This window comes from Tachypleus tridentatus, chromosome 9 (genome assembly GCF_004210375.1).
Source record: "Tachypleus tridentatus isolate NWPU-2018 chromosome 9, ASM421037v1, whole genome shotgun sequence".
NCBI lineage: Eukaryota > Metazoa > Arthropoda > Merostomata > Xiphosura > Limulidae > Tachypleus > Tachypleus tridentatus.
The window spans coordinates 118684950-118712129 of record NC_134833.1 but is presented as its reverse complement, the minus strand read 5'-3'; the positions used below and the strand labels follow the sequence as shown (position 1 = coordinate 118712129).

Below are 27180 nucleotides of genomic sequence, written 5' to 3'. Positions count from 1 at the left end.
ACCTGGACCATTGATAAAATATTCAGTTCCAGACCAGAGAGAAGACTGAACATTTTTTGTGAGTTTGTAAAGTTTTTAATATAAATAATTATTTGTAATAACAATTATAAATTGTATTGTTGTTTTTTGTATATTAAAATATATTTGTGTTAAGAAAGAAAAATTGCATGCATTAATCTTGTTGGCAAATATCATAAATTTGATATTAACATTTAATGAACTTCTAAATTAAAATTAAAATTTCCAGCTTTTGAAATCATATAACATATGTAACATAATAAATTGGAGACTTGTCCCAGATAAATAATAATACATAACAACCAACACTCATCAAAAATAAGAGCTATGCTCAATCTAACATGATAAGAGAGTGTCAAATGTGAACCACTATTACAAATAGCCTCCTGCATAGGCTGATGCCTCTCTTACTAACATCTGAAAAAAAGTAAAAACCAAAAAACATCCAGGATTCCAGGTAGGAGGGTGCCCAACTTTGTCCTCTTCTCCAAGAGTGGAGGAAAGCCACTTGAACATTTTGGAAGAATTACTTCTGTCCACCACCACAGCGACTGGCAACTGGGTGTGGTAAGGACTTCCTAGCTTAAATAATAGAATATTGCTGGGGCATGTAATGTGAGATGGAGAGTCCTGAGGAACAATGCTCTGGAAACAGTGCAGTAAGTGAAGCAAGTCCCTAAATTTTAAAAGTAAACTGATCCCGATTTATTCAATCCAATGATCGGCAGGTATGGGCAGGAAACTCTTTAGTTTTACTCATGACAGTCCATGAGTAGCAGTCCAGCTTAATACAATAATACCACTCAGTCTATTTCTAAGAGGTCTTATGGTACACTTTATTTCTACAGAGCTTGTTGGAACCTAGATAAAAGTATATTGTGTTAATGGTTGCTAGAGTGGAATTGGTTTCATCACAAAGTGGAATCCCAAAAGACGCAAGGAACCCTGGAAAGTAAAGAGACAATATCAGTAATGAAGCTGCAACTCCTTATAATCTAGCAGATGTGGTTGAGATAGCCACAGCAGGCAATCAAAGCCCTTAACACTCCTACGAAAAGACGTTTCTAGTCCTGATTTCTCCAAGCCCGTTTCCCTGGCTGTGGTTTCGCTAGATAGTAGATAGGGACAGTGGGAATCTCGTTAATCCATTCATTAATGGATTTAAATGGCAATTTCATTTAAATACAAAATTATTAGCCTAATATTAATAACCTTTCAAGTTGCTCTGGGGCCTATTAGGCCCCACTTTTCATAGGAGTGTTAAAGAAAGATGTTGCCAGATCATGCAAATAATACAAGATAGAAATATTGAGGGAGGTCCACATACCAGCTCAAACAATGTTCTCCACTTAGCAAGTTAATCAAGTCACCAAGGACAAAGCTGAGGAGACATGATTCACAGAAGACTCTATCTTCAAGATAAAGCAATAAGGATACTTACCTTGACAAAGTAACCAGAGATAAATCCAGTAAAGCTAAAGGATCCTACTGAATAAAAAGTCATTGTGTAGCAGATATTACTTTGAGCAATATAACACTTCAAGGCTCTCACTGGTTTGAACAAAGATTGGGATTCAATTGGTCAGAGGTGAGAAAAAGTAATTGGATGAATTGGTGGAAAGAATTTATCTTACTCCCTGGTTGCCATTATTTCAGGTAAGAAGGACCTTTCTTGGTATAGAAAGAAATAGGTAGAATGATAGTGTCCTGTACATGTGCAGCAAAATCAACTCCAACCAGCAAAGTCCATAGGCCAGCAGCAACAAAAATAAACCTTAAGGGAAAGGTGGTAAATAAATCTAAGGTCTCAAACTAATGTTCAGAAAGAGCATGTAATACCACCAAAATGGCTGTTTAGGATGAAGCACCCAAATGTTTTGAAACCAGAGAGCACAAGAAGTCAACTGAATCTGACTGAGATATGGGTTCAATATTACACCTAATGTATCTCAAGATGGCTGGTATTGGCATTAACACTTTTATTAATCAAGCAGAGAATAATGTTTCAACCTTCTTAGCTCATCTCCAGGCTAACAAAGACTGCAAATATTTTTCCTCTATTCCTTTTTGAAGTGTCCACTACAGATTTCAGATCACACATGTATAAAACTACTATCTTAGATTTCCCCAAAGTCACTGACCAGGAAACATTTCCTTCAATGCCAGTAAACAACAGGCACACTTTTATGAAATTCTGGCTATATATAATTATAGAACAGCTTTGATAACATTCTGCACACTGGGACATACAACATTGAAGTTTTGGGAGGCTTTTGAGAATGACAATAAAAAACAGTTAGCCAAGAATAATTCAATATAATCTGTAAATTAAGGATGAATACATTAGAAAAGGAATGGTAGACAATTAAAACCTGTGTTGCAAGACATGTAACGCCACTAAGCCTACTTACTGGGCATAAAATATGATTTTACATCATGTACGTAAGGCCTAATGATTACCATTTCAGGTAATTCTACAGGGTGTTCAAAAAGTCACTGTGCACTTATATATTTATTAACAGACATGTTTCAGTATAGAATACAGGAGGTAAATATGAATGACAATTATAAACAATGTTGAAAGTGACCCCCGTTGGCATCAATACGGGTTTGGATCTTTCTTATTTTGTTTCTAAACACCACTATCAGTTGCTGGTTTGAAATAGACTGAATGAATGCTTTTATTACTGCTTTCAAAACTGCACAGTGACAAACACCCTGTATAAAACGGAAGTTTTGCAGAGTTATACAGCTATAAAGAAGTGTTAGTATTACAAAATATATGAGTGGAAATGTTCAAATTTATAGCTAGTTAATCAGACGTGGTTCAATTCACAAGAAATAGAAATATCTACAAATGCTTATTGGATTTCTGAATGTATAAAAGAAATGTTAATCTGCTGAAATACTGTTCAATTAATGAACACATAATAATATATAAACAACTAGGATAAGAGCTCTCAGTTCAGCTTTATTTCATTCTGAATTTTAATACTTTCTCAATAATACCAATTCTTTTTTAATTAAAAAAATCCTAACTGTGGTTTATTTAAACATAATTTCCAACTGATATGATTACTCTGACAGATGAAGTTAAAATTTTATAAGGGTGACATTTCTGCTTACATCAAGCTGTATATATTTGCTGTTTCTAAGTGATAAATGGTAGAAAAATTGTGAACTTGAACAAATAAAAGACATTTAAAAAGTTAAATATTCAACAAGCAAACAAACAAAATATTCATCCTATCAAAAATATTATCTAAACCTTGAAATACTTCAAATTATATTTTTCTGGATCATACAATTAAATATAAAAAGTGAAAATAATGTTTTGTTTTATATCCAAACAGCAGTGGCTGGGCATTTATATTAAGAACCATTAATTCAACAAGACATCTATACTGTGGGTCAGCACCTAACACCAAGAATAAATACAAGTTCACTGAGGTTTATTTTGTGCCAAAACTGGTCAATGAAATATTTTATGTATTACATATGCCTTGTTGCTGTTTATTTATTACAGAAATTTCAGTAAAGCTGAACAAGGGCTGTCTGTGCTAGCTATTCCTAATTTTGAGCTGACAGGTTACAGTTAGACCAATCAACAACTCTTTGAGTTATTCTAATCAAATAATGGACTGGAACATCACTTAGTTTTATACTCTTATAGTGCACTGAAGTATAAAACATTAATATTTACACTAATATAGCAGTATTTTCTGTATAATGTTACTGTAATGATGAGAAAACTATCTGATTGTTAGCCTGTGACTGATAAGCTGTATTATCAAGCAGGAAAAAATGCTGTTTATAGTTGATGAGAAAGAAATATTTCAACAAACCTTTAAATAACATACTGATATGATAAATAACAAACCTGTGCACAAGACTTGGACATTATCATTCGAGCAATAGCACAATAATTATTGTAGAAAACTCTCCAAATAACACGGAACAGTGACTGTTCAGCTCCAGTCCACTCCACTTCTAAATCTGAAGGGTTCTGTGGCACTACAGGGGTGTTTCCATATCCTTCTGAAAGGTACCGTGCTTCATTATTAGTCTGGAGAGGGAGGAATGAACTTTATTTGCTTACTTCAGAAAGCCAAGGCACACCAGAGACAGCATTGTTAACAGACAGACAGAGGTTAGTATCAAGCACAAAGCAGATGAATCACAATCAGAGAAATTTAACTCACAAAATGATGTATTACAATACTTTTCAGTCATTAAAAGAATTTCTGAATTTTCACCATATTCACTACCTCCACAGAATTTGGTCTGAAATAATAAAGATTTTTCTTTTTTTTCTTTCCAAAACTCTTGATATTTAAAAGAGAAAGAAGTAACATTCCTCAAAAGATGTCTACAGTAATCATGATTGTTAGGAGGGAAGCATCCTTGGTAAAAACCTCATACACTTGCTTCACATATGATTTTTATCCTTATAAATTGTTTTCTAAAGACTTTGAGACAGCACACAGACATTAAAACATAGTTGAATGGGTTTGGATAGACCAACTCTTCAGTCCCTCTGTATCACATTCTAGAGTGATAGTAGCATATTCACAAAACATAGAGAAGAAAGTGTAGATTCATAATTGCAGAAGACACATGATCTTGAAGAAAGAAGAAAACTCTTTTCATAACTTAACCTTGGAATCTCTGAATTAGTCTGTTTTCACAGTCTACACATATCTGGAAGAAATAAGGCAATGTTTATCACTTACCAACAGAGACTGTATAGAATCCATTTTACCACAAAATCAAACTTCATTGACAGGCACATAAATGCAGTGTTTTGAGTTGACCAGCTAATCATGTGGATGCAAACAAACTGTAACTTACTTAGGAAAAGCCTCAGAACAACACAATTAGCATTAGTGTAACAGTTAGTAACAGAAATGATAAGAAAGAAGGCAATAAAATACATCAGGTAAAAGCAACAGAATAAATGATAAAAATTAAAACATTAACTACATAACATTTTAATAATAACAAACCAACAAAGAGAATCGAAATGGTAAACTGCCCACACTTTAAAAAAGACATAAAAAAGGCAATTATTCAAATAAACTGACATTAATTATTAAGTACAGAACTAAGAAACAATGATTTTCTTCACTTCTTCATTTTTGTGCTCTTCAAAAGGGGCTCACAATAATTCTTGATTTTGGTTGGGGATCTCAAGATTACATACACTAAACATTAAATCAATGCACTATACAATGCCTCACCATGCAACATACAACTTACTAGCACAAATTACACACAGAACACCTTATAAATAGCTTCAGTGAGGAAGGAAATAGCTAACATTTCTTTCTCTTTACAATATTATTCATATATTATGTCAGATCACCAGTTGTCTAAAACATGTTTTCTTTACACTGTTCATATTTTCAAGATTAAGCTTCTTATTTTAAGGTCATGTTTAAAGCATGTAAATGTGCTTCCAAAGACTTACATAATACCAAAAGAATGATAACAGTACAGCATGTTAAACTGACTGTGAAATAAGTTATTTTTGACATTACAGTTTAACGTGTACACTAGATTTCCCTAAAAAAAATAAGCTTCTGGTTCAAACTGGTACAAGAAAATAGCAAATTTCATATCATCAAAACATACACATTTCTAACATGTTTAACATATGAAATATTTTGCTCAGTTGCATATGTTGTGATACCCTTAAAAGTATCACTAATCTTTCAAGATTGCAGATTATTGAGCTAACATTTACAGAAGATCCCTCATTGCTTGTAATTGGATTCAGTAACTGAAAGCTTTAAACTACAGGACAAAGTGTTTAAGTAACTGTTCAAGGAAACTGTAATTTAAAAGATCAAACAAACAATAATTGAGGTGTTTAAAATGCTAAAATGTGTCACTCATAAGAACTTCTTTCTTGAGTTATTTAGTATATGATTACAATATATTTCTACAGTTGAATGAATATTAATTATTTCTTTTCTAAAAGCAAAAAATTCCAGCTTGTTAACGAAACTGTCCAAGATTAATTTTTATTACACAATTTATCACAATTATAATTGAAAATAAAATTTTCTTCATAATAAAATATTACACTATAAAGATCTTTCTTTTATATTCTACAAGTTTTGAGTTCAAAATAGAATCATTAGTAAATTTATAAGTTTAAACAGGAATAAATTACAAGTTCAGAATAAAGACAAGAAGTACCATGTAACAAAATGAAATTCTACCTACTTAAAACTAAGCACAAACAGATTTTAAGCAAAGCTAAAGAAATAATGTAATTATACAGTAAAAAAACTTGTTTAATATGCAATCTACAGGTGACTATAAATATAAAGTGGCTGATAAACTTTCATTATATTAAGCCTAATTATCAAAGGAATTTGGTTTATTTTCAAAACTTTACTCCATTTTCAGGCATTAATAATTTTCCTGTGATTTATAGTGCATTATTATATACTTATTTTAAAAACATACAACTAGCAGTAGCTTATTAAGGGATTTAAAATTTTTCACACATGAAAATTTACATTAACCTTATGTGCACTAGCTGGGTGAAAGTTATGTAAATTTATGATTAATGAAAGGTTATCTTAAGACATCAAAAGTCGTTTCCTTTATATATAATTAAAAAACAAAAATAAAACACAAACACCCATAAAAGCAGCAAAACACAAAATGGAAAACTGTAAATTTGCATGTATCTCCTCATGGACTCAACAAACCTTTATGCCAAATTTGGGGAAATTCAATCAACAGGAACAAAGTAGTGGTAAAAAAACCCACAAAAACACTCATATATCCACACCCTACAAAGTATTTACATTACATGCAACAGACAGTACTATTATATTTACATAGAAGGTGCCAGTGCATTAGATCAGCCCAAGACACAATCATGGCATCATATCTGCACCTTGAGAAGGTAGAAAAATAAAGTTCTCTGTAATGGGAAATGGAAAAATCATGACCCCTACTGTAAATCTACATGTATACAAGATGAAAATTTCACAAAGTTGGGGTTTGGACATTGTGATAATAAAGAAGTTTTTCCAGTATCAAGTAAGCAAAAGCTCCATTATAGTATGATGCCATGACCTATTACAGAGTGCCATCCATTATGGTATTGTGTATTTAATGTTAGAATTCATTTTATCTCGCATTGCTGAAGTGGTAACAGTTTATGAGAGTTAGTACCAGATATAATATTCAATGATACAGAAAAAACTGTATAAATGTATTTCTCAAAAGCTAGAGATTATGCAAATGGAATATGTAAACTACACAATGTACAAAAGTAATTTTTTTCTTCTTATAACTATCACCTTGCACTCTGACCTTTTAGAGCTTGAGTCAGACTGATGTTGTAAATTCACACTTGTATCTTAAGTACAAATATTTTTACAACTCATCTGATTTTTTGTGTACAGTAGACTGGTACATTTTGTGCAAATACACATAGTACACCTGGAATTATGTTCAAAATTCCTTCTTGAATACAGGGTTAATCCAATGGACTGAGCTAGTGCACCTTTAGTTAAAAATATCTTTTGGAAAATTGTATCTAGCACAATTTACTAAACAAGAATTTTACTGAAAATAATGAACATATATGGAAGTTGTAAACACAAAAGGTGCTTAAATTTAGAAAGCCTTAACTGTAACAAATATTACTAGTATTTAAAAATTAATCAACAGATGTTGTCATAAGTGTAAACATTAAGATAATGTAACATGTGTTATTGTTTATAATGTACCAAGTACAGCAAGCTTAAAAATATTTGTATTTAGTTTTATTCTTAGATAATCACCAAAAATGTAAGAACTTACAAACAAATGCTTTTTTTAATAATTAAAAGCAACTACTCTATAAAAAGATTCATGATCAGGCATTTTTACACCTTTGTTCATGCTAACCCATCAAGAGCTAAATAAGAAAAGCTTTTCTTTAATAATTTACTAGTATAAACAAATAATATAAATAGTGAAATTAGATTCAAATGATTATCAGTTTAACCTTTCAAGGTGCAGGAGATTATAACTATCAACCACAAGCACACAACAAGTTATCAAAGTCAAACAACAGGTGAACAAATGAATTTATAACATTGCACTTGAACAATCTCATAGCACAATTGCTTAAGTAAAAGCTTTTGAGCTCCTAAATCAGGAAATTCAGTTGTTAAATTAAATTGTCATTTGTCACAAGTTTATTCTGAAAACTTTTCTCAAATGTAAATTTTTAAGAAGAAAAACCCCTTGAACATCAAGTTACACACTGCACAAAAGTTGATGTGTATTAATGTACAATAGCCATGCTTAATAAGTGGTTTTATGAAAATTAATTGCTTTTTGTTTTTTTAAGCATCCAAAAATAAGTTAACACACTTAACAGTGATTATTACACTCAGTCTAACCAGATATAGTTTTCTTTATTTGGGAATTGTCTCTAAATAAACTAAAGTAAGTTTAAAGATAATGTTTATTATAGTAGTTATACACATGTACAGAATTAAAGGAGCAACAAACATTGTAAAGTCAAAAGAAATCTAATTAATTCCTTACTAACTGTATTATAAAAATAAAATCTATAACTAAATTTACATTGATACAGTTACATATAGTCTCCACTGGATGTAATTTATCTGGTAGCCAATGATACTGCAAAAAATTATGCATACCATATTTACTAATTTTACTTCAAATTAGTATTACACATTTTCTGTATGGTCCTCTAACATAAAGCTAAACATCAGAGCATTTATTTGTGCTTTGAGCAGTATCATAGCTGAAAATGCATTTTGACAGCTTATGTATGAAATCCTAATGAAAGTAAAACAATTACTGAAAGCTAGCTGTTAAGAGAAATCGTATTTTTCTCATTTCTTATGTGCACTTACATATTTGCTGTAACCAACAATAGTTCTGACCCCTGCTTTCAGCAACTCAAACAGTTACAAAAATTAAAATATTGGACAAGAAACTTTCTACTTCCAAATTTGTCTCCTACATTTAACTGTAAAATAAAAAAAATAAACATTATACAACACAAGGTCTAAAAAATGCTTATTCTATCATTGTTAAAAATTTTAACAAGATTTTTCAATGTGAGTGACAATCAAATCTCAGCTTGTCAAGTGCTTTAGGATCTGGCAGTGAGTGTGTTGCTGAACAGGTATCTTATTATCCTTTCTTTATGTATTAGGTTTTCTTCTTTATCCTGATTGAAACTAACTGTCAACTACATACTTTTGCTATCATACTATTCTGTACCTTCTGATTTCTGACTACTGGCTACCTCTTTATCTTGCAGCTTTCATGGGAATAATTTAAAAAAAAAAAAAAGAGTACAAAAAATACAGAGGTAAACAAGCCACAAGACATCTCTTAGAGCATTACAGGGGAATACATTTTCTCAGATGCAAGTGACAACTTCTAAAGATCTGAAAACCAATAAACAGCAAGATTTTGCTTCAGAAGTTATAATTTTCCTGTACTGGAAATATATTTACAACAGGTATTTACCTCCTTTCACAAGATTAGCTATTCTCATTAAGTACTGCCCTCTATATGCAAACGTTTTCTTTATGCATGCCATAAACCTTCCACTCCCCTCCCATTAGAAATGCAAGATTCCAAAATATCTCTCATGAAAATGCATGTGATTCTTTCTACACTACTCTACTGAACTATTACTGTGAAGTTTGACAGATGTTAGCACTAAAGGCCAGGATCATCCAAAACAGCAATAACATCCCTGTAAATAAGAGGACAAAGGATAGTGAAGGACAGAACAGGAACAATCTAATGTACACTACTGTGACCAACAACACAGAGAGATGAAACTGAAGACAACCTAAAACCTGTGTGAGAACTCATGCTGATTGGTTCACTCTGCCAACAGGATGCTGACATCCACATAAGGGTAGGACGAGGACTCCCAATCAAAGGAATGAACTACATTCTGATGTCTTCCTTTTTGTATGGATTATTACAAATTGTAGGATATTACATTATTTACACCCACAGAACACCAGGATCCTACTCTTGAACTGAATGGTTATTGTGTGGATCTCATTCAGCATGGAGACACCTTGCATCATCTCCAGTGATGACATAACGATGACCACAAAACCTTATTTTGAAAAGTAGGTCGTACTGAATTATTCACTCTAGGCATGGCAGGGAGGGGCAGCAATCCCCTTCTGCTTTATCCATGTAGTCTATGGATAGCACAGTCTGGGACAGGCATGTTTATGAAGTAAAATGTTGCAAGGTCATTCACCTTCAAGAGAGTTTGTGGAATACTCCATCTCCACAGTGAGCATGAAAAGCCATGAAAGATAAAGTATGAGTCAACATAGCATTAACAGTGGAGATTTTTAGTTAAAGAATACCTAATCAGGCCCCACTTACCAGAGAGCAGAATCCATGTGATAAAAAGTAGATAAATACCTCAGAAAGAAAAAAAGCATAATTAATAACCTACTAGTTGAAGTCACAACAAAGTTTGAAGAATGGCAACCTGTGGTAAATAAAACTCCAAATAAGAGGAAACCACAATATGATGGAGATAGTGGGAAATAAACATACTGAGAATGGTCCACGTCAGATAGTAGAATCTCCTTCACTGGACAATAAAGACAAAAAGCAAGGGAAAAGTGAGGTTTCAGATCTTATGAATGGAAAACTGGAAAAAGTCCAGGAGAAAGAATGCAGGGAAGAACAGACCAACTTGATCAAAAGGTGGAGCCAAATGGTAAGAGCAGAAGGTGAAAAATCATGAAGGGAGGAAAAACTGTGAGAAGATAAATAGCAGTTTGGTCTATATAACAACGAAGAGCTCTGACCAAATAGAGAAACCTAATGAAATCCAGTCAAGGGTGAAGATCAGAAAATGAATGAAGGGAATAGGAAAAAAGGAGGAACAGTCCTCTCAAGCTGCTAAGGCCATAGTGAGAAAGGAATGATTTGGATAAACAAGAAGACAGGTTGGGTAATAAAGGATATGTGAAACATCAATAGCAAACAACTTTGACCTTCAATGTTAAGAGAAGGAAATACATTTGAAGAGATAGATGAAACATGAAAAGTAGTTAATATGGAAGTAAAGCAAGAGAAGTTTGGCCCATTCTAATGACCCAATCCAGAAAGGTAGGATGCCTGTGAGGGTGATGTATCTGAAAGGAATGCATGAGCATGGTAAGAAAAGGGGAAGTAGAAACCTTATGATATTGGAAAAACAAAAGGTATGGGTTAAAGGCATCCTGACATCCAGAAAGCGAGGAGATCAAAGACCTATGCTAGAAGAGCCAAATGAGAATTTCTGTCACATGAGCCATAGTAGGCTTGTCAGCAGGAAACCCTCTAGTAGTAGACCACCTGCAGAATACCTTCCATTTGCATTGGTACATCTCCATATAAGATTAACAGAATAAACTAACCAACAGGGAAGTGAACTGATGTGCCAAACTGGAATGTTTTGTCAAGGACTGAACAAATGCCAAGTATGAAGACACAGAATGTGAATAATAGGATGTAGGACATGTGATCAAGGTTGATCAAAAAGGAGGGAGAAGTGGATGAGCAGTGGGGGGAGAGAGAAGTTGGAGAAATCAGAGAGACTTGACAAGAAGTGGAGTGGATAACAGAAATCACCCAATGAAGTAATCAGACGGATGGGTACACATAAAGATTCAGGTGGTGAGGCCCATAGCAAGGCATCCATGTAGATAACTGAAAATGAGGAGATCTATGCCTACTTCATGGGATATATCATGTTAGAACATGAAAGACAATCAGCAACCAGATTGAAAGTACCCAGAACATGATATACGATGAGCCAAATGTGACATGTGGCCTCAGCATTCAACATCCAAAAACACATATCTGGAGCGAGTGCTACCTTGATGTGTAATATATGCTATCATCATAGAACTGTTCAAAGAAACTATCCCTAGACAATGTAGGATGAGAAAAGATGTAAGAACCAACATATAGACAGAAATTTGTGAACAGTAATATGCAAAGCATTTTTGACTGCAGACAATTCAGCTAAAACTTCCTGGTGATTGATCCATACTCTTCATGTTCATGAAAAGATGTAGATCTGGATGAGAAGGAAGAGACACAGCTGCAGTCATATGAGCTTTTTCCCAGCCACCAATGCAGACTGTCTTGAAGAGAAAAAGGAATGGACTTAGCAGTGGAAAGAGGATCCTAATCAGAGTTCCATCATTCCATCATTCTAAGCAAGACTTAGAAGAACCAGTGATGTCATGGAAGACCATATCCCCTAAAGCAACAGAATGTTGTGAATAGTAAGTGTCTGAGCTGTGAGGGCATAGAGAACCAAAAGATCTATTAAATTACAGCATAAAAGAGAAGGCAGTGCTCAACTGAAAGGCATGTCTAAAATGACTGCCAAATGAACAAGATACTGCATGGGTCTGAGGAAGGATTTCTTGAACTTGACCAATCAGCCTATAGAAAGACCAGAAAGCAGCTGCTGATGCCTGTCGAAATGGGTCAGAAGAAGCCAGCTGTCTATGTAGTAATAAAATTGTAGTCCCTGAGCATGGAAATGCCTTGCAAAAGTTCAGACAATTTGATGAAACAGGTATGGTGCCAAAGTAAGTCCAAAGGGAAGGGCTTGAAATTATTAAACCACCAAAAGTTGTACAAATCAAATATCAGGATGAAAATGAGGTGATATTGGGATATGTATTTATGTCACCCACAACCCTGGAGAAAATACCTACCTCAGGGTGAAAAAAAGACTTGGATTGTGATATGAAGCAGCTGAGGTAATATAAATTGATTAAAAACTACCAACTTTCAGTTTTCTAGGAAGCAATGAAAGGGGAGAATAAAAACCACTGGAAGTATGGGAAGAAGGTTAAATTGCTTGCTGCAAGAGCAATTCTTGAACTACTTCCAAATGACTCTAGTTGGTTATATAATTTTAAGGAGGAGAAAAAAAAAAGGGCATTAGAAGCATATGAGACCTCAAGGGAAACAAATGGGTTACAATATTTGTAGAGGTGGAATGTTGGTGACTGATGTCACCAAAGGCTTGATAATATCTGAAACTGTATCAAATACCAAACATCTCAGAAATGGAGTTGTACATAATCCTTAATAGGAGTTGTGGGCAAATAGACCTGATTCAATATGGCATAACGACTTATAAGGTTCTAACAATAAGGAAACTAAGTATTTCAGACTAGAGCTGAAGTACAGATGCAAGCTAAAGCAGAGAAAAGAAAGATATGGGTAGCTATACAAAACCCCACTGCATTTCTCTGGAGAAACACAGAGAGAAGGTGTATGGAAGAAGGACACCATAAGAGGTTGAAAAGGGTAAGAAGCAAGTAAGGATATTGGGCATGTGTAAGACAGCCCAAAACAGGTAACAACTAGCCAAACAACTGCTCATCTAAAAAATGGATAAACAGCACTATGATAACAAAGGGTGAAATAATCAATCAGAAGTCCTTGAGGGGCATGACATGCTAATCCCCTCTTGCAACTGCAAGGTCAATGGTTCAGCAAGAACTCATGTATCAAGGGAGGGAGAAAACCCAAATAGGATGGAAAGATTGTTCATGTAAGAAGGAAGGACAAGGTAAATAACAAATAAGTGACAGGGATAAAACATTACAAACCTGAGACATATAATACATGAAGTTCAAATTAAGTCTAGAAGACTCAACAGGTTGGGATAGGGAATGATCAACAAACAACAAACCCTGGAGACAGAAAAAAGAAAGACAGTTAAAGTTCTTGTCAACCAGTAGAGCCTTAGCAGTTTCAGTAGGAACCTTGAAAATGTCTGGAGATAAAGGTTGGATTATGTAATATTTAACTTCCTGACATATAAAAGCAGATGCATCCACAGTCAGGTCACCCACTGCTAATCACTGGCATAACCTCTGAAGTGGTAAAGTTAACTTTGGAATTCATTGTACAGATAAGTTTCACCAAACTACAAATATAAGAACTGAGTTAAGTGCATCAAATTATGGTGAAAAATAACCACTTTGTGAGGAAAACAAAATGTTAATTAAACATGCAAAAATAAACAAACAAAAGAGCACATCTAAACTCAAATGCTGCCAAACAAGAAGTGATAGTTTGGTAGAAAAGTGTACAGTGAGTCACCTGTGAGCATATTGTGTTCCTATTGGTGAAGAGGTGACACATGATTTGCATAAGAGACATACTGGCATTTTACAATTCAAACAGAGGGGAGTAGAAGGCTTGTGGCATGCATAAAGAAAACGTTTGCATATAGAAGGCAGCACTGAACAAGAAGAGCTAACCCTGTGAGAGAGGTAAGTATATTATTCAAAAGATGTGTTTATGTGAATGATAGTTTAATTCATATATCATAATAAAGTTCTGTCTGTTAACTATTATGAAGACTTAATATAACCTCATCATCTATATATTTGATATTACTTTTCAATTTGATGATGCCAAAAACTATAATATATGACAGGAAAACTGTCATGTGCTGGCATCAATCATTCTAGCTTGGAGACACTCAGGGATGATAAACTGTTGACACTACCTATTTCATCACAGAAGTAAGAAGATTATCATACTTTTTCAGTTGTATTGAGGATTGGAAAGTATTTTGGTATTCAAACATTTACTTGGTGAGAATTTTGAAGATTCAAACTGACAATGCATTACAAGAAGCACATTAAAATATAAGTGTTGCTGATGTTTGGGGTTCCAATGCCACAGGTACTGGATGTTTAAAATTAGATGTGTACTTTATCATGAAAATATCCTGTTTAAGCTTTTTGGAAGTGTGATGAAAAAGCCAGTGAGATAAATATTCAGCAAGCAATAGTGTGTATGTGTTTTGTTAAAGTTTGACAAATTTTCTTTATATTTTGAAACAAAGGAAAATTATAATATTAAAACTCTTTTATTTATCTGTAATACAAATAGTGTAAGTTCCATGCTGCTTTGATAAAGTTGGTTTTGCAATTTGTGATATTTTTACCCTTATGAATTCCAATGAATATTTTTATGTGTACACTATGGTTTCAAAGCAGTATTTTTTGATATTATAATTTCCATTAGGAAGATATCAGATAAACTGGTTTGGAAATGCAAAGCTTTAAATCTTTTCTCAAGCTTGTTGATATGACCACCAAAAGAGAAACTTTCAAAAGGAAGACAAACTAGACAATACTCTGTGCTGAAAGCAACATAGTATAATACATCATTTGATATATTATACTTTAGCTTTCTATTAAATATAAATAACATAGTATAAAACATCAAAGGGAACTATTGCAATTCATGGGTGTGGTAAATGGGTCTGATTTTACAGTTTGTTACTCTGTAAACAAATAAGATTGAAAGCTATAAGAACTACATTTTGCCTTCACAGTATGTATAGTATAGTGACTAATTTACATTGAATTCCATAATTTTTAGAAAGGTTGTAAATAAATAAGAGAAGACCTTGGGAACAAATATCACAATTCTTATGTTTGGAGATTTTTAAAAATATTTCTTTATAAAATTAAGAACTTAAAACTTATATAATATTAAAATTTGATTTATTAACCTCATTTTGACACCAAGCTCATTCATACACAATAATAATAAAGTAAATTAATTAACTTTTGAGTGTAACTCAAACAAAAAGTTATGACACATGCACTTTGACCTACCCACAGAGAGAGGGTTGACTAAGAACTAGTATAACAACAGCGTATATGACAGTAAGATACACTACTTAATCAGAAATTTTGTATTTTTAACTGATAAACTTTCACCATGACCTGTTGCATTGACCTTTAACCAAAGATACATTATTCTACATGCACACAGACAATTACATTTCATGAACTTGATTGTAACAAAACTTGTTTATTAAGTGCTGAAATCACTACAAAGATTTTTAATTTTTACAAACATGAACCAAAACTGAGATTTGTTTGTGAAATTTGTGCACACCATCTCTTAAGTTTATGGTGTTGAAACTTAGGTAATCTATGGTATTCACTACAGTACTTTATTTTAGGTCATACTTATACCACATTAACCCACAATTATTTTGAGCAATTTATAAGAAAAAAAAACAACTAATGAGCAGTATAATGCAAGCATTCCAATTAAAATGTTTTTAAAAAAACAACTACCTTTTGTTTAGCTCTTCAGAAGAGGATATAAAAACAATATTTTGTAACTATACTTTAAAACATTCCTGTCTATTTGGACTTCCTATGCTTATCATTGTATGCACACAAATGCAAGATAAATAGTACTAGTTTCTAGATAATGTGTTTAAAGTTATGTATGTTACTAAAAGTTTAATACTTCATTTGTTATAAATTGTTTTATACTAATAAACAAGAGTTAAATAAGAAATTCTATTAAAAATTGCATATAAATTTTAAAGGATAAAAACAACCATGAATATAAGTAACCTCATTCATTCTTCTATAAATAAAATGTCTACCTTCTGGTTCTACTTTTTCTACTAGTTCATCTTTTGTAGACTTCATACTGTCATTACTATCTTCACTACTGGCTTCATTACCACTGTCAACAGAGTTCTGTTTCCTTAGTTTTCGTCGTTCAGCCAACTCTTCTTCCTCTTGTTTTTTTATTTCTTGTTGTCTTCTCTTTTCCTTCACTGATTCCTGTTAAAAATACATTTATTATTTTAAAACTCAACCTGTATTTTTACCCATTTAATGATAAATCCACTCATAGTTTGAACATGCTAACAGAAAAATATTTTATAACTTCATATCATTCCCAGAGATGTAATTTACCAATTTTAACAGAACATAAACTCCATCAAAATAACTAATGTTTTATTACATTTTACAAAAATGCAATAACAACTTAAATTTGTTGAAGGTTTCACTTGCTGATGAATTAGGATTCAACTTTAACTCAAGTTTCTTGAATACTTGCTCATTGTCAGAACTTATGATTATATCAAAGTTGTTTTGATCTGTATTCCTGTCATATTACTGCTTAACATGATTGAAGAATTACAAGCATTAGGCTTAAATGCTCATTTATACACTGCTCTAAATTATGTATAACTGATCCTGTACATTGAGAAGAATACATTAATAAACAATACAAGACATTGAAGTTTGTTAATTCTGTCCTTCATTTTGTGAAAGTTCTCTATTCTCAATACTAATTATAAAAATAAAGATACTAAACACTTGTGGATAGCATTAAAATATTTTTTATCTTAATCCTGAAAAAAAACAAAAAACTTTACCACTGAATGGGAGATTTAATGTTATTAGGGGTGTACACATGATTTACAGTGTTAAGTAATGATAGATGAAAACTATTTTCTAACATTTTTCATACTTTCAATTTCTTTATGAAAATAATGATAATCATTGGCAATAGGATAAGCTCTATAAAATATTTATTAAACTGACCTAACATTGAACAGATATAAGCCTACACAATTCTGTATAAATTGGTTTATGATATGTTTCTATTTCTAAGTGACTACCACAGTTGTTAATATCAAAATCTAACAAAGATAAATTTTAGTCATTTTCTTCTTCAATTGCAACCTTTATACAAGGATGTTGTTTTTTAAACACTCTAAGAACAAATACATGTTTGTTTTTCTTAAAAGTAATAAATAATCATTCAACATATTGATGCCATATAACAGGATTAAAGCTCTAGACAGTTTATCAACTACTGTTTCTCATAACATAAAAAAAATGTCTGATAGACTAAAGTGATAATTTTAAACCTATAGCATTATCATTTATTTGGTAAAAATACTGCAGTCAAATTGAAATATTTCTTAGTATCAAAATATAATAACTCAACGAAAACAAATTTTGTATGGACTTGGTCAATGTGACTGATCTTGCAATTACAAAGAAACCATCAGTTTCTGTATTAGCAAGCTTTCAGTAAATATTATAAAACATGAACACAAAAATTCAGAACTTTTATAAAATATTTGTCTGTAAATATATGAAGTCAGTGAATTGACTGTTCTGAATAGAAGGTGATTTTCATGTTAACATTAAATGTACTTTCTTCATTTGAAAATTTTCAAAATTGTTTTGCATTACCTCTAAATCCACCTAAATAAACATCAAACATTTTTATTTTTTTCAAATATAAGAACTCAGTATCCACCATAAAAAAAATGAAATATAAATTACTATTTTCTTTGCAGAATGACTTCCAGTTGTAATAAGAAATTACAACTGTACAACTGTTTGTGCTAAATAGGTTAAAGCCTGTAATAGTCTACATGTGTTTATACATAATTTTATTGTCCTATGAACCATGTCTAACTAACAATCCTGCTACACAAGTGATCAATCACTCAACTAATGCAAAGCTTACATTGTATTGAATGATGCAATGTATGAGCTGTTTGTAAGCATACCATGTAAAGAATTTTTACTGTTATTATCATTTTATCTTACTTACCTAATCTAACCTAGCAAGTTTCTAATTTTTACATTTTAAATTAGTGTATAATAATAAACAAATAACATACCTACCTTTGACTTTTGCTGTTGGTTAGTGAAGAATTTTAAGCCTACTTTTTTTTATACTAATAATACCAGTCCAAATGTTTTTATTTACTTGAATAAAACACCTAAAAACACAGAAAAATAAGAACACAAAACCAACAACGTTCTCTGATTATAATTTAACCGACTTTCTTGCTATGCCATAAAAGCCTTAAAAATAATTCCCAAAGCTTCTTGATTTGAATGCCACAAGAGAAAGTTTCAAACTGAAGATGAAATATACACTATACTGAAAACAAAGTAACATACATCACTTGACAGATTAAAACTTTACCTTTCTATTGGTTATCAACAACAGTATATAACATCAGAGAGAACTACTGGCAATTTGTAAGAGAGAGAATGTGATAAGTGAGCATGGCAAATTGGTCTGATTTTCTTGTTTATGACTTTGTAAACAAATAAATCGAAGGCTATAAAGATTACACTTTGCTCAGTAATACCTATGTTATAATGAGTAATTCACATTAAATTCCATACTTCATAAATGGATGGTAAATAAACTAGAGAAAGGGGAAGACTTTGAGAAATGCCACAATTCTTATATTAGGGGAGATTGATGATTTTTTATTTTTCATATATTTTCTTATAAAATTAACAACTTAAATCTGTATAATAGTAACATTTAATTTATTACCTACATTGCTATGCCAAGTGGATTAGTATAGATCAATAATAAAGTCATTTAATTAAATTTTTGAATGTAACTTCAAAACACCAGTGAAAACCTACTGACCTTTGAATATTTCATCACTAATGAAAATTATTTTTCTTCAATCTTAACAAATATTTTTACAGTATATCTTTTGTTCTAGAATCAAAACCCAGTTTCCTAGTTTAGTTTAGTCAGATATTACTATAAGTACTTCAGTTACATAATCTTATCTATTCAAAATAACTATGCCATTCCCTCTATCTGATTTAATTACATCTTCTTCTTTAACTTAAATGAATAAAAACTTCAATTTCTTCCCCAGTTGTTTGTTTTCCATGGGAGTAAAAATAAGTTAAGGTTAACCCTAATATCTATTTTACAATACCATTTTCTATTTTTCCATAAATAGGATTATCTTTAATTCCTTCACAAGTGTTTTAAACCATAAAGAGGATAGTTATAACAAACAAGTTTTTCTGGGAATGTTGAAAACTAAGTTTCTAGGTAACACTTTATTTACTCTTTCTATAAGCTCATAATGAAATATGATTAACATCATCTGAGTCATCACTGAATGTCTGTATGCTCTCTGTTGTGTTTTTTACAGTTTACTTTCTTTAATTGATTTATTATTTTTCTTAGTTCTTATATTTCAACTAATTCTGATGTTCTGAATTCAGTTTATTTATTGAATTTCACACATGTTCAAGGACTATCTGCACAAACCACCCTTAATTAAAGTGACAGACTAGAAGAAAACCAGCTCTGAACTAAGCAATCTATTAGGTTGCCCAGAAATAAATGTCATTTTTGAACTGTAAAGTTTGGAAAAGTATAAATCAGTGTTGTAAAATATGCCTTAATCAAAGTCAGCACCATTTGCTTCAACACACTTTTACCAATGTGTAATGATGCTGTTTATGCCCCTGCTGTAGGAATCAGAGTTTCTATGATCAATGAACTTCCTGGTTTTGAAAGTGTTTATTGTTCAAAGAGTTGTCAATGTACTTGAGAAAATTAAAATCTGTAGGGGAGAGGTCTGGGGAATAAGGTGGATGAAACAGAACCTCAATTTCCAATTTGTTCAATTTTTTGGAGTGTCATCTTTGACAGATCTCATAACGCTAATTTTGTTGATCTTCAGTCAACTCATGCAGAACCCACTTATCCAACTTCTTTGTCTTTCCAATCACACTCAGGTGGTTGGCAATGCTTCATTTGCTTGTTCCTAGCTTTTCTGCAAGCTCATGTACTGTTGTGCGAGGGTCTGTCTCAACTGCTTCCCTTAATGTGTTTTCATCTAAGGGTGGCTTCCTTCCATAACCTTTGTGGACTGCAAGACTTTCATCTCCATGTCAAAACTATTGGAACCAATGCTGAACTGTAAGTTCAGTAACAGACCCAGATCTGAATGCCTATTTGATGTTCTCTGTAGTTTCGGTAGCTTTTCATCCAAGTTTAAAATAGTAGAGGAAAATCAGACAAAAGCCCTTCTTGTCCATGCTGACTTGGGGGTTGCAAAACCTATTCTGAGTAGAGTTGAAACAGGCGACAAATAAGACACCTTGTAAGCGGCAAACATTGGGTTAAACCAACCAACCAACAATAAGTTACTTAGCATTCAGCTTCTAAATGCCATTGTGAGAATTCCAATATTTATTTCTGGACAACCTAATATATTTATGCTACTGAAAATATGCCTTTTTTCCCTACTTTAATACAGTAATCCCTCATCCTGACTAAAATTGACTATTATTATATACATTGAAGTATTCTAGTATTTTATCTAAAAACTTACAAGAGTCAAATAACAGTTAGGACCACAAGGTTCTACACTTGGTTTCATATCGCAATTCTTTTTCTTGAATTGGCTTGGAGTAGGATGAAGTGCTGGAAAAATAAAACATATAATTTACTACACAGTCATTAGGAAAAGTAACTTATTTATGCAACTTAAAATTATGTAACTACCTTGTAATGGCACATACCTGCTTTACCTACAAAAAAGAAATCTGAAAGCCATCTTTTTCAAAAATTAAAAGGAACACACAGTAAAAATGGCCATGCTAAAAACTGATAGCTAGCTAGAACACAATGAATAAATAATGTGTTAACTGAACTTGCATTAAAAAATAAAGGAGTTAAGCAAGAAATAAAACAGTTAAGAGCTTATCAAAATAAATATTTTCCACAATTACTAATATTAATTGAAATCATTTTATGCATTAGAGACAACTTAAATTTCATTAAAAATTACTTTAATATCTTAAAGAAGACTAGAATTCCAGAGTGTTTAACAGAATGTCTGAAGTAAGCACACTGGAATGTGTAACTATTCTTTAGAACTTTTATCAAGACTGAACTAGTCCCATACATTGTGACTTACACAAGTTTATGGTGATATGAAAAGTAATTTGTTATGACAATATAAACTGATTTTTTTAATATAACTTTTGTCAACTTTGTCCATTCTTTCTTACTTTTTCAACATGTATAATCAGCTATTTGTAACATGTGTAGCACTAAGAGTTTACTGAAATATACCAAGGAAATCTGACATACAGTTGTGCAAATCATAAACTTTTACATATTTTTATTAATGTGCTTGTTTCATGCTTTACACAAATGCAGAGCAAGCAGGTCAACCAGTGATAGGTGACAATGCATTTTGAGAAAGCTGGAAGTTTCACAAACCACATTAGATTTTTTAATGGATATAAAGTCACAGGTAAAGTCCTGTTATTTCAATGACTTTAAAATATGACTAACTGTCATGCACCAAAATACAAAAAACAGCACTCTACCTGGGAGGGGGTACTCCTTTAGTGGCTATGAAAAAAGGATAAAGAAATGAAAAATAAGGTAGCAGAATGCTGCAAACAAAAACAAATTTACCTGAAGTGAGTTACCGTTAACTTTAGATAAAATAAGCAACTCAAACTATGCAAAATCATACTTTTAGATATTGGGTTGAGATGACATAAGGACTTGAGTTTCACTGATTTCAACTTTTATCTCTATAAACAATTCAGAACTTCTATACTCATGAATTAAACTAAAAATACCAGACGTATTTTTCTTTTGTGTGTAAATTTTAACTTCCTAACTTTTATTTGTTCAAATCACTTGTATTTAAATCATAAATATAGAAATTTCCTTCATTATTAGCCTGAATCTTTTCCTGGAAATACTTAATATTTTCCTATACTGAAAATGTGTTTCCAATATATGCTGACCACTTCCCACAAGTAGCTTTTCTTGAATTATACTTCCCTCTACACTCACAAATGTTTGTTCACCACTAGCTTTGATGTTTCCATCTACCTCATAATGTATTCTCAAAAGACATCTGCATGCCATCATGCCACCAATATAAGTGAGACATAACAATTAGTGTTTTTAGCACCCTTTCTTCTGGGCAGCCTGTAATCACTTTGAGATAGGGTAGAATATACAAATCCTACATCACAAATGGTGAGATTGAGTGAAAAATGCGAGGAGGTAAGTATCTATCAGAAATACATTTTCAATGTGGGACAATGTTAACTTCCAATAAATTATCTTACCTCTTCTCATAAATAGTTATAACCCCACATCAAGTTGGTTGAAAGTCCAATTAGAAAAGGATCCTCATTAAGGAAGTGTCCAAAGGGTGTGTGTTTACTTATAGCAGTTACATTGAGGTACCTGCTGGGTCTGCCAGGGGAAATCAAACCCCTTATTTTAAGCATTATAAATCCATAGATTTAACACTATCCAAATGGGAGACAGTGCCCAAAGGAGGAAATTAGGGTGAGCAAATAAATTGAAAGCCCATGATAGGAAGAGGGTACTCTAACTTAATTTCTGATATGGGAATTAGTAGGGAAGATGGGGCTCTGTACCAAGGATCTACATCACCATGTGTACCAATCCAATATAACCATCATCATATCCACCTGGAACTGGCATCTAGAGGATAGCAAAATGGTGGTGCATCTCCAGTCCACAGTAGGAGGAGGGAAAACCTGCCACATATGTGAGGGCATGTCGTTGGTCCAGCTCCAACAATCACCATATCTGCTAGGAACTCACATCTGTGGGACAGAAGAAAAGGAGTTGGCTCAGCCAAAGAATCAAACTACATGTTGGCAGAATGCATCATCCATCACCTGATGGCATCTGGAATTGTACATCAGGTCCATGGTAGGATAACCAACAATGCCATGTACACTTGCTGAACACCACTGCTTTACTCTCAACTGAGTGGGATTTAACACACTAGGAAGGAAAATCCATGGTCCACCACTCCAGCAACTATGAACTGATAAGTTGCAAGGTCTCCAATACACCACTAAGAGAGGTGGGAGAATGGGTGGGAGCACATTAGGGAGTTCAAGAATTGACTATCATACCTTATTGTGAAATGCAGGTTGATTCTGTGATGTACAATACACAGACCATCTGGGATGGGTAGTAATATATGTATGCTTTATTCCTGTTAGTCCATGAGAGTACAATCCAGGACAAATGTCTTCATGGAGCACAAGACATACCTAAAAGCAGTCTTGCAGAACACTTCATCTCAATGGTGGGCATATACAACACACAGATCTTACAGTGTGGATCTAAGAATAAGTATACCTGGTCAGGTAACACTCGCTCCAAAGAGTGATCTTGAAAAGAAAATATAGAAAAAAAAGATCTTGTGGAGTGCAAAATGGCAACAGGAGAAAGATGACAACCTGTAGAACAGGAAAAGATCATGTGTTGAGGATAATGAACAGTTAAAGCAAGGGAAATGGTCTACACACAAGGAAGAATGATGTCCTTCAATGTACAATGATGATGAAAATGAGCAGCCTGGAAAATGAAAAAGAGATGGATATGATGTAAAGAAATGGAGAAAAGATGACAAACATCTGGTGAAAGGGAAGAATAAACTAGGTGCATAATCCTGTAAATCAAATCCCTAAGAGTAGCAGGTGAAAGGTCAATGAGACGAGGAGGAATATCAATTAATAAACAGATTGAAATGGAAGCACAGAATGAACCAGTGCATGGCATGGAACAGTGGAAAGCTTAAACCAGGCAGAAGAGGCAGTTAAGGTCAGATGGTCATAAAGGTGTGATATGAAAGGGAAGAAGATGAATGTGGAAGTGAAAGTATCCTCCCCAGCAGCTGAAGTCTTGGGAAGATAAGAACAGTACAAAAAAAAAAAAAAGAAATATATAAGAACAGTGAAATAAGGTGCATTAGACATTAATAGCAAACAAATTCAACAGACTATATTTGCATACCAACATGAAGAGTAAAGAAAAGAATTTGAACTATTAAGTGAACAAAGTGAGGGGAAGGCCTGGGAACATCCCCTGAAATGAAATGTAACAATTAGGCACAGTTAGAAGAATAGAACAGGTTGTCAAAATATACATCCTCACGTTCAAACATACTTTCACATGGTAACAGAGCAACTCAGTAGAAAACTAAATTCTACTGAAAAAAATACATGTTTGGAATAACAAACCGAAACAAGAGTGATAAAAATTAATGACAATGATAAAGACAGAATTAATATAATGGAATTTGAAAAAAAGAAACATCCTATCAGTAGATTACCAATCGAATAGTGATTGCAGACTGCACACAAAAGAGGGCACTAGTGATGATAGGAGTTGTATCACACACTCTTATCGGTGGAGGGTTGCTGCACGATCATATGCATGATAGCATGCAGATGTCTCATGTGAACATCAAGGTTAGTAAGAAGCAAAAGTCTGCACATATAGTTGATTTAGTGTTTTATGGCACAAAGCAGCGAGGCTATCTGCGCCAGACATTCGGTAAAAATGTAAAAAAAAATAAAAATAAATAAATAAATAAATGTAGTAATAGACATAAATGGAAATGAAGGTAAAACAAAAAAGTATAAAACCAATGTTGACACCTAGTCTACAATGTTAAGATAGAAGACATAGTATAAGAACTTGTAAGGTATTTACTCTAGCAAAAAGGTAATGATCATAACCCGCCAGGAAGACAAACAGGTAAGTTCAAGAACCAACGTCAGTCACCTGAAGTTGGTCTTTCCAGTCCTGGTTCCGGGTTATGTGTCATAGCAACCAGTATCAAAATGTAAAAGAATAGAAGTTTTAAAAGATACATAGCAAAATTGTAACAATGACTAGCCAAATGTCCAGTAAAAAGATAAAGTCAAGTAAATGGAGTAAGATTTGTAAAAGTAATTGAAGATAAAAGCAAAACGGCAATTAAAACAGAAAATGGCGTAAAAACCAATGTTGACATCCAGTCAACAAAGTTGTAAAGCACTACCTGTAGCAGAATGGTAATGATCATAACCCGCCAGGAAGACTAACAGGTAAGTATAAAAACCACCGTCAGTCACCTGAAGTTGGTCTTTCCAGTCCTGGTTCCGGGTTATGAGTCAATATGGCCAGTACTAAAAAGTAAAGTAGTAAAAGTGTGAAATGATATGCAGCAAAGTATAATAACAACTGCCAGGACGACTAACGAGTAGTTCAAACTGATAGTTCAAACAGTAGCGTTAGTCACCTGAAATTGGCCTTTCCAGTCCTGGTGTCGAGTTATTTAATGTTCTGGCCATTGTCCAATGTCAAATTGAACGAGAGAGATTAAAACTGTAAAAAAGGAACCACAATTAAAAAAGTGTAATGAATAAATATGTAACACTTAAATGAGGTTAAAAAGATTAATGGCCATTAAAAAATTAAAAACATTATCAAGGTGGACAGAGTCACCATCACCAATAACTCTGTCCAATGTTACAGACTGACCCTGGGAAAAAATATGTTTAAAATATTGCCATCTTTGAGAATTGTAACGATGGCAAGAAAGTAAAACGTGGCTGATAGTGATTTGAGTGTTACACAAACTACACATTGGTGCATCAGTTCCAGATAAAAGAAAATGATGAGTTAAAAAACTGTGACCAATGTGTAGCCTAGTGAGAACAACTTCCTCCTTCCGAACTTTACGGAAGCTAAATGGCCAAAGTCCAATTTTGGGTTTGATTTGAAAAAGTTTGTTGTCGCTTGCTCACTCCAAGTGGACTGCCAGCTGGCACGGAGCCGAGCCTTGAAGATAACACCATAGTCCATGTACGGAATAGGCATAGGAGTGATGGTGCTGAAGCAGACATATTTAGCTGCCAAGTCTGCAAGCTCGTTCCCGCGAATACCAACATGGCCTGGTATCCAGAAAAACTGGATTGAAATAGCTGCTAATGAGAAATGGGCCAGTCGGTTTGAATATCAGCGAGAATAGGATGTGAGCTAACGTAGCGATTCCAAGGCAAGTATAGAACTAAGCGAATCAGTATAAATAGTGCAGTTGGAGTACTGCTCAGCTGCAATATGATCCAGGGCAAGAGATATGGCATACAGTTCAGCAGTGAACACAGAAGCTGTAGAAGGGATTCTGCGCACAACTACTGACCAATAGCAAACCATAGCAGAGCCCACTGAGTTACCTGATTTGGAACCATCTGTATAAATGGGAACTGAATGATTGTTTGAAAGATATTCATTGAATAAAAGACGGTACTTCCAATCTGGAGTATCTGCCGTTTTTAGGTGACTGAAAGAAAGGTCACATTTGGGGGCTGTAATAAGCCATGGTGGGATAAGCCGACCTGTGGAATCTGCAATGTTATCCAAGGACAGACCCAATTCATCCAATTGCGACCTGATGCGAAGGCCAAACGGAGCAATGACAGATCGTCTGTTCTGAAATAGTACTGCCCACCGAGGAAGGAAAACACATTTCCAGGTGGAATGCTTTGGTAAGGAATGAAGTTTCGAAGTATATTGTAAAGATAGTTGCAAATGGCGAAGGTGTAGAGAAGGTTCATGAGATTCAATGTATATACTTTGAACTGGAGAGGTACGGAAAGCCCCAGTGCAGAGTCA

General features: G+C 33.2%; 1 protein-coding gene across 5 annotated transcripts in view; it reads right to left on the bottom strand.

The window, feature by feature from the left end:
• The window catches only part of LOC143226178 (histone-lysine N-methyltransferase EZH2-like), a 79378-nt gene that overhangs the window by 10327 nt on the left and 41871 nt on the right, over nt 1-27180 (bottom strand). For 4 of the 5 annotated variants that reach the window (XM_076456777.1, XM_076456781.1, XM_076456778.1 and 1 more), the window contains exons 8-10: nt 21050-21141; nt 16508-16691; nt 3899-4056 (exon numbers count right to left, since the gene is read on the bottom strand). In XM_076456777.1, the coding sequence (XP_076312892.1) occupies nt 3899-4056; nt 16508-16691; nt 21050-21141 (434 nt within the window). The remainder of the gene's footprint in view (nt 1-3898; nt 4057-16507; nt 16692-21049; nt 21142-27180) is intronic. The other variant, XM_076456780.1, reaches the window with a different exon arrangement.